The sequence below is a fragment of the Archocentrus centrarchus genome, chromosome 12 (assembly GCF_007364275.1).
Source record: "Archocentrus centrarchus isolate MPI-CPG fArcCen1 chromosome 12, fArcCen1, whole genome shotgun sequence".
NCBI classification, from domain to species: domain Eukaryota; kingdom Metazoa; phylum Chordata; class Actinopteri; order Cichliformes; family Cichlidae; genus Archocentrus; species Archocentrus centrarchus.
In genome coordinates, this window is record NC_044357.1 from 23,246,870 (window position 1) to 23,263,424 (window position 16,555).

A 16,555-nucleotide genomic window follows, 5' to 3' on the forward strand; every position below is an offset into this window, starting at 1 on the left:
TTTATTAATTTATCATCAAAATTATGAGTATTTAAATGTAAGGAGGGACATACTTTTTTTTTTTTTTTTTTTTAAACATATCTGCATGTTAGAAACCTACAAAAAAATCTGAATCTATGATAGAGAAACAATCATGTAGCAGTTAGTTTTCTTTGTGAACCATCAACAGTGCACATGTATGCATGTAGTAGAGTTCATACTTGGTCTGCAGGTGTTGGTCGAGCAGCTGCCTCTGCAGGCGGCTGGCCGTCTCCCTCTCCTCTGCCAGCTCTCTCTGGGTGTGCCGGTACTGCGCCTCCTTCCTGCTCGCCTCCTCCTCAGCCTCATTCAGCTGCCGCTTCAGAGAGCGGATCCTCTGGGTCATCTAGAGAACGAATCCCAGCGCTCCGGTTAGTGCACGGTACATAAAAACATCACCTTATGCCACTTTCACACAGTTTATCTGTGCGGTTCAACAATTCATCATAAAAAAATGTCAAAAGGAAATCAGGCAAACAGGTGAGAATCCGATCGGTTAAAATAAATCTAGGTCATCTTCAGGTACATTTAGATAATCCTGAAGCACTAAAATAATAACAGCCCCCTGAATACAGCATTTAAATTAAGTTTGGCTCTGATGAAAATTATACACGAAGGCAATGTATATGAATTTTTATGCAGGGAGAAACATTTTCCTGCAATACTCTGCTGACCTCATGTGGAGGGAGCATGTAGAAGATGATAAAATACAAAGGAAAAATGACAAAATATGAGTAATAAAGGAAAAATATCAAACAAGTGCCTGCATTATAACATAAGGTATGGAAAATGACTGCAACCTGATATTAAGAAGTGATTTAAGAATGAGGAGTATGGCACATGACAGTGATTTTTATTGTTTCAAGCTTGCACAAACTTTCCAGTTTGATGCTGTTTAATACGTCTGTATGAACGTGTGTGTGTTTGTGTTACCAGGTCTTTCTGTTCTGTAGCAATCCGGTGCTCCTCCTCCATCTGATCACTCAGCTCGTTGATCCTCCTCTCCAGCTTACTGATGGTGTTTGTCAGAGTCACTTTGTTCCTGTAGAAAAACACACGCTTTAAAGCCGAGTGTACCAGCGAAAGTGTGCAGGCACGCTGTCCTCGGTGACAGAGCAGCTCTTTGCTCTCTGACTGACCTCTCCTCAGCCCTCAGTAAGTTCTCCACTTCCTTGATTCTGTTCTCCGCCTTGGTGATGACGTCCTCCTGAACTCTGTTGCTCTGCAGCTCCTCCACCTCCAGACGCAGCTCACGCAGCTACACACAGAGACGGCTTATTAAAGGTTAACAGTAAGAAAATGGACGAATTGATGGAATCCATACAGAATTGAAGGCCCGAACGCCCTCTCGTTACGTGTGTAAACACACTAACAATGGAAGCACGCACACACGGATTACCTGTCTTTCCGTGGATATTTTCTCAACTTCCAGCTGGTCGTTGAACTCTTTCTGCTGAATCAGCTTCAGCTGCAGCTGCTCGGTCTGAAGGTAAAAACACAGACGTGTCAGTGACCAAGAAAAATAAACTGTATAGGAACACGTTTCCTGTCCCCAGTGCCTCCACCTGTTCGATGGCTCTCTTGTGCTTGGCGGCCCATCTCTGCTCGCTGTCATGCAGCTCCTCCAGATCGCTCTCCAGGTCGATCATCTTCTCCTGAAACCGACAAAGTTTAAAAATCAATTCACTTCTGATCTGAATGCCTTTCAGACAGCCTGTGAGGTCACTCTTTCCCCACGTTTGACACTCAGGTTATTTTTTTGAAAATGGAACAGATTAAATATCTTCAGAAACGGCGACATGATGTATATGCAGGATTATGGAATTACTGTAGCATGCTGATTGCTAAACAGGATTTGCATATTTAATACCCCATTAACCCCAAACTCTGATGGTTTGCATGAATGATTAATTCAAGTGGACATCTCTGAATCATTAGGTTGTGCACACAAAGACATTTTGGATGCCTCCTGATCCACGGCTGAGAGTTCACTTCAGAGGGGAACTGAAAAAGCTGCTACTAACAATGGAAGTAACCTTAACGTGGTAGTTTATTTCGATTTGAGTAACACGTACCAAATGTCTATTTTTACTTACCTCATACATGTACAGGTAGTCTGTTTATTACACGCAAGGTGAGGAAGTTGGAAAAAATACAGAACGCCCCTACACCTTCAAGTGTCCAAATAATTAATTTTATGTGAAGCATTTTGACAGTTTGAAGAAAAATGTGTTGCAGGTAATTAGCTTTCTACCCTTGAAACGATTAATGTTTGGTGACTCATTTAACAAATTAAGGTGAAGGGCAAGACGTGATCGTTAGAGAAGGAGTCTTAGCAGGGAAGCTAATGGGGGCTGTTGTACTGGCTGGATCGAACCTACGACAGGGCCGAGTAAAATTACACGGAGACTCTGAAGCCCTGTGGTTTCAGAAGAAAATCCCTGAGATTAAACGAGCCTCTGAAAACTAGAGTTTTGCAGGAGCCATGCTCCTCTCTTTGCAAGGATCTACGTCTTCACACCACAGGGCATGCCACACATTAATAAGGAGGCACAATAGTAACCGATGCTTAAACGCTATCAGTTCATCCACATCAGTGGCGGGCTTTCTTCCTAATAGGCCATGACATGACCAAAACATGTCACCTCAAATCTCCAAGAATATGTGCAAAACTATGAGATGACCTAGAATGTAACAATGTAACACTCTTGATTCCCCTCAGACCATTTCCTGTACCTGAGCCTGTTTGAGCTGTTTGACCAGGTCATCTCTGGCTTGGTTGGTGCTGTACAGCTCCATGGTGAGGTCATCCACCGTCCTCTCGGCCTGTTTGCACTGCAGCTGAAGCCTCTCTCTCAACTGAATCTCCTCCTCCAGCGACCGCTCCCTGTCGATGAGTTTACCAGAGACCTGCAGGCATATCCAGGGTTTTCATAGTTGTTACTCTCTGAGCCTCTTAGGCCACTACGCTCTCAAAGCACAACCGAGGCTCAGACGTTACAAGTGGGCGTACCTCCCCCTGTAGTTTGCTCACGAGGGCCTGCAGTTTCTGCACTTCCTGGTCCTTCTCCAGCAGGGACTCCTCCAGCTCGTCCACTCTCATCTGGGCATCCTCGCGCAGTTTTTGCTGCAGGCTCATCTCTGCGTTAGCCTGAGTGGATGCTGCCAGAGCCTCACCCAGCTGGAAATGGGCATAAACTTACTACTGTATGTACTGTATATCTGTACACATGCTTACCACAAGATTTTTTTTAAACATCTTTTTGGTTAACAGATTAAAGGTTTTTGCTCTAATTTAAGAATTTATTTATACACAGGGAGGTTTCAGTGAATCTTTTAGGTCATTTTAAGAGAATTGATCCAGAAATCTACGGCTGCTCATCACATCAGTGCAAGAAATCATCTGCCTTTGTCTCCTGCGTCTGTACCTCGGTCTCCAGCCTGAGGATGGTGCTGTTCAGCTCAGACACCCGTTTGTCTTTGGTGCCTTTGTCACTCTCCAGCTCTTCCAGCTGTCTCTCCGTCAGCCACAACTTCTCAGCCAGAGTTTTAGCGTGCTGCGTCTGCTTTTCCAGATTCTCCTGAACACACACACACACACACACACACACACACAGTTCAGCGTCTTTATAAAAGAGAAATGTGTGTCTTCCTGGTTGCAACAACATAGATGATGCAATTTTTAGCTGTTCCCAGCTAACTTGGCATACCTCAGCATCCTGGATCCTATTTTTGAGCGACTGCTCGAGGAAGTTGAAGGCGTACTCCTGAGTGTTGGCCTCCACCATGATGTCCCTGGCTTGCTTCACCTCAATCTGCACAGCACAAGACGAGTGAGTGTCACCCATGCAAGCATTTGTATTACTGCAAAACCCTCGTATCCATCCTTCCATCTTTAAGAATCACACCTCCATCTCTCTGAATCGCTCCCCCAAGGACTGGCTCTCTCTCTCCATCTCTATCATCTGCTCCCTGCTCTTCTTCAGCTCGTTGTTGAGCTGGGTGTTGGTTCTCAGCAGGTCTTCGTTGTTCACCAGCAGGCCGCGCATCTCAAACCTTCAGACAGAGAGCAACCAGACTGTTATGGATTTACACAACAAAGATTTACATCAACTTGGTTAAATTATGCTTTTTAGGCTTATTGAAAAATTTATTAACATCTTTAAAAAAATCCAAGTATGTTTAACATGAGCACAGCCTCGAGTACAAATACAGAAAAATAAAACATCATGCCCGACCTGATCTGGTTCCTCTCCTTCTCCATCTCCACACTCTCTGCCTCCAGGAATTGGTTGCGCTGCAAGAGACAAAAACATCACAAATCCTGCTTTCTTGTTGTTTCGGCGACCTCTGTATCCTCTGATTCATCGATCTGATTGGTTAAAGCTGACTTGTGGTAAACTGTACTCGACAGATTTGTATTTTTATGACATCACTAAGAGGATATGAGGCGAGGCCTACCCTCTGGATGGCGTCCAGCTGTTTGGTCAGTTCCTCTATGTAGTCTTTCTTATTAGGTGCCCCCAAAGTGGCAGAGCGCATGCTGTAGTGTGTGGGCGCCACCTGTAGCAAGAAAAATGTACAGCATTTATGAACCCAGAAACACATTACACAGAGTGGTGTGTGTGTGTGTGTGTGTGTGTGTGTGTGTGTGTGTGTGTGTGTGTGTGTGTGTGTGTGTGTGTGTGTGTGTGTGTGTGTGTATCAGTAAACACGCACCGTGTTGTTGACCTCAGACCTTCTCCTCACCAGAGTGTCGTAAGCGGAGAAGCGAGGGCGCGGGGTGGGGGCGGTTGGCATCTGTATGCCCACCGGACTCGTGCTGCGACTGTTGAAGGTGTACAGGTTCATCTCGGAGGTGGCGGGAGACAGCCTACCCTGAACACGGAGAAAAGCATCAGTTATCCAAATCCAAACTATTTTTTACAAAAAAAAATTTGGTTTCTTTTATTAAAAATGAAGACTTGCTGCTCTAGTTCACTTCTAATCAGTTTTCTTCTGTGAGTACAAACCTTAATGTCGGACATTCGGAACGAGGGGTTGTAGTCCAAAGAGGTGGCTTGGGAGTAGGGACTGTTGAACACTCTGGGGGGGCCGTCAATGACACCCAACTGTAAACACACAAACACTGTTAGAATGTTTCCAGACAATGAATGAAGACACGAAAAGAAGACAAATAAAAGCTAAAGTATGTAAATTTATATAAATTTCAGATGATGTGCAGATGATTGTCTGCTCTTAACTTCAACATAAAACTAAATGAACGTGTGTGTGTGTGTAAAACATATTTATTAGCCTTGTGCAACAATCCTGTTAAAGAAATAAATGCAAAGACTGATATAATTGTTCCATACTGTTGTTCTGTAGCAGTGACGGATGTTACAAAAATATATGTACTAATGCTACAGATTCACAATTTCACAGACATTTATTACTTTTACAGGATTGTGATGTGCTTCCTTAATTATTGTGCATACAATAAAGAATTGTATCATTTTACATCAAACAGAGAGGGTTAACTTTGTGTTAAGCCTCTGTTGATTGGATTTGATTTGGTGCAGACGGGACATGCGAGGCTGCTTTCATTGAATTTTTAGATAACCGGGACGGCCTATGAGAAACCTTAATTTTGAGATTTGTCCAGGACTGGGCACGCTTCAGCAGCTGGAAAGGAAGACATTTATTTTATTAAGGAATGTTTCACTTAAATATTTTGAAAGTTATTAGATGATAAGCTACAGTAGATTTTTTTTAAAGTGATTTTTGTTAATTTTTATGGTATTACTGCATATTAAACATGGCAATAACTAGTACACATTTACAACTGTTCACTTATTTAAATTGAAAGAGTTCTCATGAGGAGTCTGGACCTGTTTGGGTTTTAAAAACAGGTTATAATATGAGAAATCAATAAGAAACTTGGATCTAAACCATAGTATGTAATCACATAAAGAATCCATTTTCATCTTGTTTTGAGTACTAATCAATTATCTATATTTTGCACTGACAGCTGGAAAAAGTTGGGTTTTTGTCCAGGAGAGGGCGCTATTTAATAACTGGTGCTGTTACTCTGGAAGCAAAGCTGCATCTAATTTTTCTAAAAGCTCTCTTGAATCACAGACACACACACAGAGCACATGGTCTGCATCACCCACCCTGTCAGACATAGTGTCCCAGTCTCGCGAGGCCAAACACTCCAGGGATCCTCTGAAGTTGTTCGCCCCGATCCGGGTGGTCTCCCATCGGGACAGCCTGGGGCCGTTCTCCCCGACTGACCCTCCGCTGCTTCCTGGACCATTTGCATCCCTGCCACTCAACCCGTTGGTCTTCAGATCGTTGTTGAGGTACAGTTGATATTTCGGGTTCTGGTTGAATGTCGTCGCTTTGGGCGTGGAGGGCTCATCCTCTGATGGGCTGTCTGGCTGCTTGCTTGAATCCAGTTCAGACTCCTGGAGGGGCAGAAGGTGGAAACGAGGAATTAAGCAAAACTGGCAGAATTTACCAGAGAGGTGAAATCACCAAGTGCATAAACACGAATACACCCAGTCAGAAAAACAAAGAATTGATGGATGAAGCATGAATGTCAGTGATTGACAGCAGAGAAATAAATATGTGGTGCAGGCAGGTAAAAATGACTGAAGAGATAGAAAATCATATATTGAAAGGGACTACGGCAAACTGATTTGACTTCTGTTAGTGTGCATAAATAAAAATAATCTTGGAACACTATTAATTTCAAGCAATTAATATCCAAATATTTTCATTCAGGTTTTTTAAAGCTTATGCCATTTCTGACCACTAGAGGGCAGAAAAGAGTGCAGATATGTCATTTTCTTTCAATGTTACCAAAGAGCTGCTCGCTTCAAGGTGTTTTCCACTCATTAGTTCTGGTTTTGCCTCCACTAACTAAGACTTTACTCTGTACTCCATTTATCTGCTGTTGGGTAACAAAGAGGTAGTTTATTGTGCTTAATGATCTTTAAATACATTATCAAAAGCTCCTAAAATGTAAATTTGCATAAAAGGGAAAATACTCGAAGTATAAGCAAACCAAATGCAAACATTTTAATCACTGTTCATGCACAAAACAAAAAAAAAGGAAAAGAATCAAATATTTGTGAGATCTGTCAGTGCGTTTGAGGCCATGTTGATTAGTATGCTTGAAATCTTTCTGAGGTTTCATGCTTTCGAGTTTGTTGTGCAGATTGAGCAAGCGGATTTATTCATGCAAAAAAATGCGTTTAAACAACCTGCAGTGCCATGCAGTCATGCCATCTTCGTGCGGAGGAGCTGCAGAGCCCTTTGTTCATGCAAGGACATCAATACTTTTTTTTTTTGGTCTCTTACCGATCCCATGCCAGAGTCGGCCACTGAGTCTCTACCAGTGTTTGTCTGGCTTCTCGATTCTGAATTAGTCTTCTCGGTGCTGCCCCCTACTGGACAATCAATTCTTGACATTATCTGACTGCTTCTGTTCTGAACTGGTTCCACTCCATTCTGAGTGGCTTCCGTGGAGGGTGGAATTACACTGATGTTGGGAACAGAACTTCCATCTCGACCGGCACCAATCAGCATGGCTGGACTTGACTTTAACTCTGGAGACTCCAAAGCCCCCATCGAAGCCGACTTTTGGACTCGTCCTGCTCCCAATACAGGGCTCTGTGGAGAACCGGAAGGTGAGACCTGGTGATCCGGACCTGAGAACCTTGTAATCAGGTCTTTGATGCTGCCTGCTCGTTGCAGATTTGAACTGCGAGTCAGGCCTGCTGGTCTCTTATAACTGGCTCTCCTGGCCTGCTGTGACTCTTCTTTGGTGGTGGTCTGCTGAGGACTAAGAGGTGATTGCGTGGAAGACTCGGATGAGTGCTGAAAGAGGTGAACACAATAACAGATCCCTAAAAAGCTGTTACAGAAGTGTCTGAGCAGTAAATGTGTCTAGTTGGTGGTGGCTGAAATCACAAACAATATCAATTTATTACAGTTTAGATCATGTAAACTATCACTGTTCCAAGCAAGGCGTGGCCATAACTCAGAACTTGGCTTGCTTATAACAATGCAGCCATATAATATCCAAAACCATGTTTTGTTAAATAAGAATTGAAACTTGCAGCTCTGCAACTATAAACTCAGTAGGAAAGTGTTCACTGAGGTCATAGGCAGGGGTGAAAGTAGTCTGAAATTCTTGGGGCGCCTGGGTGGCTTAGTATGAAGCCGGCGACCTCATACATATGCCGCGTTGTGGTGCGGGTGGCGCGGGTTCGAGTCCCGGCCCATCACCAATTTGCCCGTGTCTTTCCTCCATTTCCTGTCTCTCTCTCTCCACTGCCAAGAGAAGCCGCTGTGGCCAAAAATGCAAAAAAAATAAATAAATTCTTGCTGGTACTATGACAAAAAAAATATATTTATATCTATATATATCTGTCAGCTGGAATGGTGTAGTGGTAACATTACAGTCTTTGGAGCAGGAGCTCAGGGGTTCAAATCCAGACCAGGGGAGGAACCACCTCAACACAAATGCTACGGCAAGGGGGAGCCAGGACAACAGGTCAGGGGGGGAGATTTCATCACCCCCCCATCACAACTATATACTAGATTTAGTTAGAGATGACCATGTGTGAAAAAAGGAAAGTGGAAAGGACTGGGTTTGACAGATTCAGGAAACGGGCAGGTAAAATCACTGCAGAAAACTAAAACAATTTTTACAGTTTCTTTCGACAGGCATATTAGTTTAAGCAATTACAAATTTTGAACACCATTTTTTTCAACATACAGTACAATACATTGTATGCATTCAAGAAATTTACAATAAGTAAATTAGTGTGTGTGTGTTTCCTCTACCTCAGTCTTTAACAGTGCATTGGTGCTGTTGACTGATGAAATGCATACATACATACATAATGACATGAGTCCCTGTGTGTGTGCGCGCGGGAACGTGTGTTCCTATCCTGACATAAATCCCTCTTGAGAAACTGCAGCATCTGCTCGCTCATCTGAAAAAACTACCCCCACCCCAAATCACCACATCCAACTTTCTCACACAGAAATGCAAAGGTAGATAGGTAGATAAACAAGGACAGTGGCACTCAAATTCAAAAATCCACCCAGCTCATGCTTAAAAAGAAAAGGAACAGAAAATGTCAGGATTTTACAGTTTCTGCCAAAAAGCCACTTGAATAAATCCAACTTTAATTAACAATCATAACAAGAAGGCTGGTGCCACTTAGAGAAATGAAGTGGCAAGCATCCAGGGGTTTAACTTTCAAGGTTCAAGGGTCCAAAGCACCGAGTGGCCTTAATCCAGGGACTCGCCTGGCCACCTCCCCCGGGGACCGTGAGCCAAAGCGGGAGTGGGAGAGAAGCCCTGGTCTGAGAGAAAGGGAGGGTGGGTGGCTGTCTGGGGTTTAGGATCACTGCTAATCACTGTGGTATTAAAATGTTTACAGGCCGTGGAGGGATTAGCTCTGAGCTGATGATTTTTAATGTTATTATTTTTGCCCTGTGAGGTGAGCGCGCTCAGTTTGGACTTATGAGAAGACGGGGACAGAGTGAATGGGATAGCGTGAGTGCGTTCCTGTATTTGTGTCCTTATGTCCTGTACATAACATTATTTTGATGATGGCAATAATCCCGAGCATCACAGGAGATTTCTCACTCATACAGCAGAAGTGGGTGAAGTCCAGAACGTGTGTGTAAACTGAAACGTCAAGTAGACCTGGGGCATCAACCCATCCAACCAAATCTACTTGGTTAATTTCAACATAAAAAACCACGACTGAACCTGAGATATTCTTTTATTTGGGTCACAAAATCTTTGTGATAAGCTGGCACCTATGTACTATATGTAAAAGCAATACAGGAACTGGAAGCTGACTTGTGCTCATGTTAGAAGATAGACAGGCAGAGCTTCATTCAGGAAAACCAGGCCCACGAATTCCCTAAAGTCCTGGATACACACAAACATGGGTCCTCGATTCCCTGTGGCCTCACTACAGTACAGACATATGGCGCAGAGCTGTGCACCATCTGACCCAGATATAAGGCAGCAATGCACCCTGGGAAACACAGTGAATGCCTTGCCGATGACGCTCGGTGCAGCAGAGGTGATCGGGTCTTTTCTCCAGAACAAAAAGTTCAGTGGACGCAGGAAGTTTTCTGTTTTCACTTAACAAAATGCTCAAATGCAATTTAAAAAAGCAGAAGGACCGAGCTTTTGTGAGTATGGGACACCCTGAGTGGTTGTTTTTTTTTTTAGCACTTTCATACTTGTGAGAAACACTCCCAGACTGCAGCAGTCTCATCCTACAGGATAATTCACCCTGTCACACTCTCCGGAAAACACTCGATAACTGAGATCCCACTCCACTGAGGGTCTGCAGGATGTGACAGTAAAAGGCTGATCCCACAGGAGACCCAAATATGATGATGATGATACTTTATTGATCCCACAATGGGGAAAGAGTGTCTTTGCTCTGATGGCTTCACCTCCAGCCTTTCATTTCAGTTTAGTGTCCAATCCAAGCTGAAACTACCTCCACAGCCTCACTGGGATCAGTGTCTTAGACTCGACACACACAGAGGACATTATATAACAGTCCTCCTCTTGACTACCTAATCTATTACCTAAATTTGTGGGGTAAATGTATTTAACTTTCTCTTAGGTATTATAAGGAGAAGACTCTAATCTGGTGCTGGAAATGTTTGTGTGAGGCTACATGGATTTCTGTGATAGACGGGCCTGTTTGCTCAGAGATCTCACAGAGATTCAGCTTGTGGCCATCTGCACACCAGACAATAGAACATACAAGAACTATTCAAGTTAGAAACAATAAATTTGATCAACTGTAAGGACCAAACCTGCTTCATCCTTTAAGCTCAGAGAATTCCAAACACTTCATTATTTCCGTCCTGACGGCTTCGAGGACGAGGATCAACAGGGACACCAAAAACTGGGGCAAAACAAGCGGTTTGGATGGAAAGAGAGAACTTAAAGCTTCTCTTCTTCTTTGTTTGTGAGGCTTTTCCAGCTCCTTTGGGTTGTTTTATAGATTTCTCTGGATTTTGGGGCCTTTTTAAAGGTTGTTTTCACCCCTTTTTTGTTTGTGGCGGTTTAAAAAGTGTTCTTGCTGATCCGGGCGGTTTTCTAGTCTTTCACTTTCCACTTTTTTTTGTTTTCCTATCAGCTTCATAATGCATTTTAGTTTCTTTGGGTTCTATCCATTTAAGCGATATTCTACCTTTTTTTTTCTTTCTTTCTAGTTTCCAGATTTTGAGTTAAATTCATCGGGTTGCTTTCTAGCTTCTCCCTGTTTCCCTCTCTGTTGTGTTTGGAGGTCTCTGGTTCTTTTAAGGCTTCACTTGGTTGTTTTCTAGCTTTTTACACGCATGCTTTACTTTTCATGGTAGTTTGTGTTTTCTACATCGTGTGGCTCTTTCAGTTTTCCAGCTTCTTCAGGCTCTTTTCCACTTCCTGTGGCTCGTCGCTGGCAGTGGGTTCTGATAGTTTTCCAGCTTTTTGGGTGGTTGTCTTAGCATCTTGTGATTACCTACTAGCTTCTCTCAGGTTATGTTTTGACTTCTTTGGGTTGTTTTGTGGTTTAAGTTATTTTCTAGCCAGTATTGGTAGTTATGCGTATGCAGCTCTCCTCTTCTACTTTCTTCAAAACAACTTCAGCAGAGAGATTAAAAGCAGCAGCGCTCTAAGAAATAAAATAAATAACCAATTAGCGGCTGCAGCGCCGTGCTGAACGTGAACGTGTCTCGCAGAGAGCAAAACCTCAAGCTACGTTTGGCCCGAGGCAATCTGCTCAGCAATATGTTCCTGTGTTGTTGTTGTTGCTGCCCCCGACCCCACCTCCGTGGCTGTAAATAACAGATTAATCAACCAACCCGCTGCCCTGTCCTCGAGGCCTGCCTGTTTTTACTCTTTGTTTAGCTGACAATCATCCTTTAAACAGGAAGATTTGCTCCAAATCAGGCTGAAATCCTGGATGTCTCTTTATTTAACGTGGGACCAACAGACAAGACCTCAGACACATGATCGCCCGCTTTATTTCAAATATGAATAATTAGCAATGTGGTAAATATGCAAAATTAAAACCAACTTATTAAGGGACCCCCATATATTGCAAACAAAACACATCAGTCGATACATCGTATCGACAACAACTGCAGCGCTTAGTGTGACACTTTTATGGAGGCTGAAATATATAAAAACTGAAAGCCCAGTTTATTAACAGAAATCAGTCAGATTCACTATTAATTAAACTACATGCTTTAAAATATTATTATTAAGCTGAATTCAGCAGCAAATGTAGAAAGACATGAGAAAAGGGCAGCGTGGGGGTAAAATGTGGAATGCTGCATTAACTGCATGCAAAAACATTTAAATTATAATGGAACCAAATTACAGTATTGTAAAGCTAAGAAAAAATAAATAAAATCCATGATCCCACCCCAGACTGAACTCTCTACATTTTCCCGCGAGGATCCACTGCTGCAGAGGTTTTGTCTGTTTTTACACCCCAGATGTTCTAGAATATTGACTGATTGCACCTGAGTCCAACCTTTACACGTTTGTCTTTTTCATTTTTTGATTTATGTGTTTTTAAATAATCACTCAGAGGGGTTTTCTCTCTTTGAGTGCAGTTTGAAAGAAGGGGGACACCTTCACTTCCATCCAGCTGCTACACAATCAAATCCTGTCTGCACAGCTTGAAGAGGCTCGGACTACAATTTATACATGTTAGTTCCTGTGAACGCTTTTAGCACGTGTGTTTCTGAGGATTTTAAAAGCCAAAGCCTCCTTTAGATCTGCACCTACAGCTGTAAGTAACAACATCACTGGTACAGTATGTGAGGGTAACTGCACAGTAGGCTGCACAGTGGTTCCCACACTGAAAAGTGGTCCAATGTAAAAATCACAAATCCCAGATGGATCACTGTATGTCAAAAACCTTATTTGTGCTAAATCTATTAGATTTATATCTAATCAAAATGTGTGATTATACAAATCCATTTTCTGACAGATTAACTGCAACTAATCTGATAAAAAGGTTCTCGGGCCCTTGCGGCTCTTCTAGATTAGCAGGGGTGACGATGCCGGGCGTTTGAGCCCCCGTCACCCTCCGGGCCCACCGAGACCCGCTGCACAAACGCAAACTGCACAGAGTCGTTTGCTTCCCGCTGTATTAACAAATTATTTTGGGCATCAGGGTTTAAAAAAAAAAAAAAAACGCCACAAGCCAAATTCTGTGACATCTGTCAGCTGTAAAAATCAGTGTTGCAACGCGCTGACCTATTTCCTTTTAAAGCAACGTTACAAGGACTTCAGCTGTCAGAAACTGAGCTCAGTCACAAGGTGAAGGAGCATATTTCTGTTAAACTGCAGATCACAATTTGGCACCAATAACTATACTCTCATAAAGCAGAAAGAACGGAGCTTCTGAAAGCCAACCAGAAAGAGTCATGACTGCAGAGGCTCAGTTATAAAGTTTAAAGTGTTTTAATTAGCAAATGAGGACCTTTAAAATGTAAAATACCCAACAGTGTCCTGATGAACTCAGGACACCCTGCAATAAGAAAAGTTATACCATTAAGACCACAGAAATGGAAGGGTGCATGTTAGTTATTAGTTTCCCTATTATCATAATATTCAGATTCTGAGAACAAAGACTCTGTGTCTGTACTGCTATAGCTTCAAGGCACCGATGCCAAAGGTCTGCTTATGAAATAAGTGGCAGTGTTTGATACTCTGGGACGGTGCCCAAAGTTTCTGAACTAACATTTTTCCAACTCTAAAGAAGTGTTTCATTTTTAAAACTTAAAATTTTTTTAAAAAAACTCCTTAAATGCTCAAATTTTTCGCTGTTTGGAAGGAGACAAATGATGGCATCCTGCTGCAAATACAAATAAAAAACACTATTAAATTTGATTACTTGTAATTGTCAGGAAATGTAATATTTTTGCTTGTTGACACTTAAAGTAGGTAAAAAAAGGGTATATTGATCAAAACTGTGTTACTAAATATAAAAGCTTCTGCACTGAATTTACTACTAAAGGGATTTCTTATCTTATGTCATTAAGACTCTTAGCATGGGACAGACGATGATGAGCTATTAATTTTTGAAAGACAAAAAAAAAAAATCAAATGTTTCTACTCCTTCAGTAAAATCCGTACGGAGCAAAAACGATGAGCCCGATTCCTGTCGTGTTTCTGTGCAGGAGCAGCAGCACGCTGGCAGCCGGCCTGTCTGCAGTTTGTGTTTAAGCTTCACGAGTTAAACTGTGGTGACACTTTGACAGGTTTCCTGTTATAATAAGACTCCAAACCAGGTTTCTTCCCTCATCGTTTCCTGTCACAACTGTGTCAGTTTATTATGGCTTGTTTTTTTTTTAGGGAAAGATGCTAACAGAGTGTGTGTGTGTGTGTCTCTGGCATTGTTCCAGCTGTTGTCAGTCTTTCTCAGACAGGGTAGAGACAGAGGAAACATCTGCCTGCTCATCTGGCTCTGTCTGTCACACACACACACACACACACACACACACACACACACACACACGGTGTTGTTCTACCTGCAGCAGACTGCATCACTTTGTGTGTTGCTTTGTTAATTTTTTGTTCGTTGCACCGTTAGCCTTTATCTGTGCACCCGTTTTAACTAAAGGTTCACTTACCTGTGAGCTGATGGATGGTTTTCCATCATGAGAATTAAAGAAAAAAGTATTTATAATAAAGCACCTGAGGTGAGAAAAACACCTCAGGTGCTCTTCATCTTAAAGAGTTACAACCAGTTTTTTAAGTCATACCAGAATACTGAATTTTCAGGAACGATTCGAGTCATTTTTCCCAGGAGTTCGACTCAGTGTGAGACTTTAGATATCAAACTTCTGTCTGACCTTCAAATTTATTAAACTTCTATCAGTGATGTTTGTTTTTTTACATCTATGACGATGTAGCAAAAACAACTTTATAGGGATTATAATTTGTGGTGTAAATAATGAAGGATTCAATATAAATCTTATAATATTTGTTTCTTTGTCCACCAACTCCTCCTACACGATCAACAGTTGCGCAATAAATTCTGGTCCACAGGTATATCAACCTTATCTATAGATATTATGACATCATCATGTTTCCTACCAACTGGCAAAAACAACCCATTTATAGTGTTTATGTTTTCTGGGTCTCCTAACCACCTTCTGGTTCACCTCATTCAAACAATCTTTAAAAAGAGAGAAAAGCTTCAGAGATTTGACGGGTCCAAGAAACCACTGACAGACAGACAGTAAATAACAGACGTCTGTAATAAAGAGAGAGAAATAAAAACACCCTAAAGAGAAGTGAGAGCTGATCAGAGAGCTGTGGATGCTGTGAGGGAAGTCTGAATGTTCAGGTAACCGTACCATGTTTCCTGTCTCGCTCTTTCCCTGCATGCTGGCCTCGCTCTGCCTGCTGGTGAAGGTTTCCTCCGACTCTGCCCTGCGAGAAAAACAAAAAACAAAAAACACACAGGAAGGTTAATGTGAGGAAGCCAATCACAGTTTCTGATACCATCTTAACTACTTTGCCAGGCTGTATGTAAACTGAACAACCACTTCCATGTTTCTGGGTACCTGTGAGGTTTTCCGAGTATTTTCCCTGTGAAGTGGGCCAGGCTCTCCGTCTCTTCCTGGTACCTTTGCAGGTCTTGGGTCAGTAAATTACGGAGCGTGCTCAGTGCCTTCTTCTGGAACACCAGCTTCTCAGACTGGACCAAACACTGAGAGATTGAGGCCTGAAGCTCCCGACAAGCACACAACTGAAGCTATGATGCAAAAGAAGGGAAAGCAGTTTGACTATAAGGCTCAGAAGCAGCAGCTCTCAGTGAGGACAGTGATGCTCGTGCTCATTTTTGCTTCAGTCTTCTGATTCTTGACTGGCATCAGCACAGTTTATTGGTTTGGCCTTATAATGTACCTTTTCTTGCCTTAACTTCTGAGCAACAACATATGATGCCTGCCTGAGCACAGGTGTTGATTCATCACTTTGGCATCTGCACTATCTAAGAGAGGATCCCACCTCCTCTGTTTGCAAGGAGGTGCAGGTAATCAGAAACAGTCGGCTTAAAGAAAGAAGAGCTAAAAATGCTTGTTTCAGACAGTGAAGCTACAATAAGGCCCAGTGTAAGATTTTAAAAAAAGTATTATTTTAAACTGTGAAGCATGCAAAGCTACTCTAGAGAGCACAAGAACAATGCTGTGGAGCTGGAAAACGAGCAGAATGGGACCCTTTTAAGACAGGGATTCCTGCTGTGCTCATTTACCGTGGATGTCTGAAGGCAGGAGCTTTTCTTCAGCTCTCGTTCCGTCTGTTTCTTCCTTTCCTGAAGATCCAACAGCTCAGTGGTCAGCAGCTGCTGGCGGCCTTCAATCTGAAAGAGTCTGACGACACACGAATGCAGAAACTTTTAGTTTGCAAAGCCAAACTCCCACCTGAGCTGTTACCTGTGACATATAGCATATATTATGATTTCACTTAAGAGCATTTCCACTGAAAAGC

The 16,555-nt window shown here is 42.5% G+C and overlaps 2 protein-coding genes across 2 annotated transcripts in view; one reads left to right on the forward strand and one right to left on the reverse strand.

Annotated features, from left to right (window-relative positions):
• rab27b (RAB27B, member RAS oncogene family) overlaps positions 1–369 on the forward strand; it is a 63,471-nt gene extending 63,102 nt beyond the window's left edge. The window contains exon 7 of the mRNA XM_030742282.1: positions 212–369. The gene's annotated coding sequence lies outside the window, so the exon portion shown is untranslated. The remainder of the gene's footprint in view (positions 1–211) is intronic.
• Positions 1–16,555, reverse strand: part of LOC115789761 (uncharacterized) — a 49,977-nt gene that overhangs the window by 2,411 nt on the left and 31,011 nt on the right. Inside the window, exons 5-23 of the mRNA XM_030743272.1 lie at positions 16,320–16,437; positions 15,631–15,821; positions 15,421–15,496; positions 7,366–7,884; positions 6,174–6,467; positions 5,031–5,129; positions 4,738–4,896; positions 4,480–4,581; positions 4,257–4,315; positions 3,927–4,074; positions 3,729–3,833; positions 3,447–3,599; positions 3,032–3,199; positions 2,755–2,928; positions 1,584–1,673; positions 1,418–1,501; positions 1,158–1,276; positions 952–1,060; positions 201–364 (exon numbers count right to left, since the gene is read on the reverse strand). Coding sequence (XP_030599132.1) covers positions 201–364; positions 952–1,060; positions 1,158–1,276; positions 1,418–1,501; positions 1,584–1,673; positions 2,755–2,928; positions 3,032–3,199; positions 3,447–3,599; positions 3,729–3,833; positions 3,927–4,074; positions 4,257–4,315; positions 4,480–4,581; positions 4,738–4,896; positions 5,031–5,129; positions 6,174–6,467; positions 7,366–7,884; positions 15,421–15,496; positions 15,631–15,821; positions 16,320–16,437 — 2,931 coding nt within the window. The remainder of the gene's footprint in view (positions 1–200; positions 365–951; positions 1,061–1,157; positions 1,277–1,417; positions 1,502–1,583; positions 1,674–2,754; positions 2,929–3,031; positions 3,200–3,446; positions 3,600–3,728; positions 3,834–3,926; positions 4,075–4,256; positions 4,316–4,479; positions 4,582–4,737; positions 4,897–5,030; positions 5,130–6,173; positions 6,468–7,365; positions 7,885–15,420; positions 15,497–15,630; positions 15,822–16,319; positions 16,438–16,555) is intronic.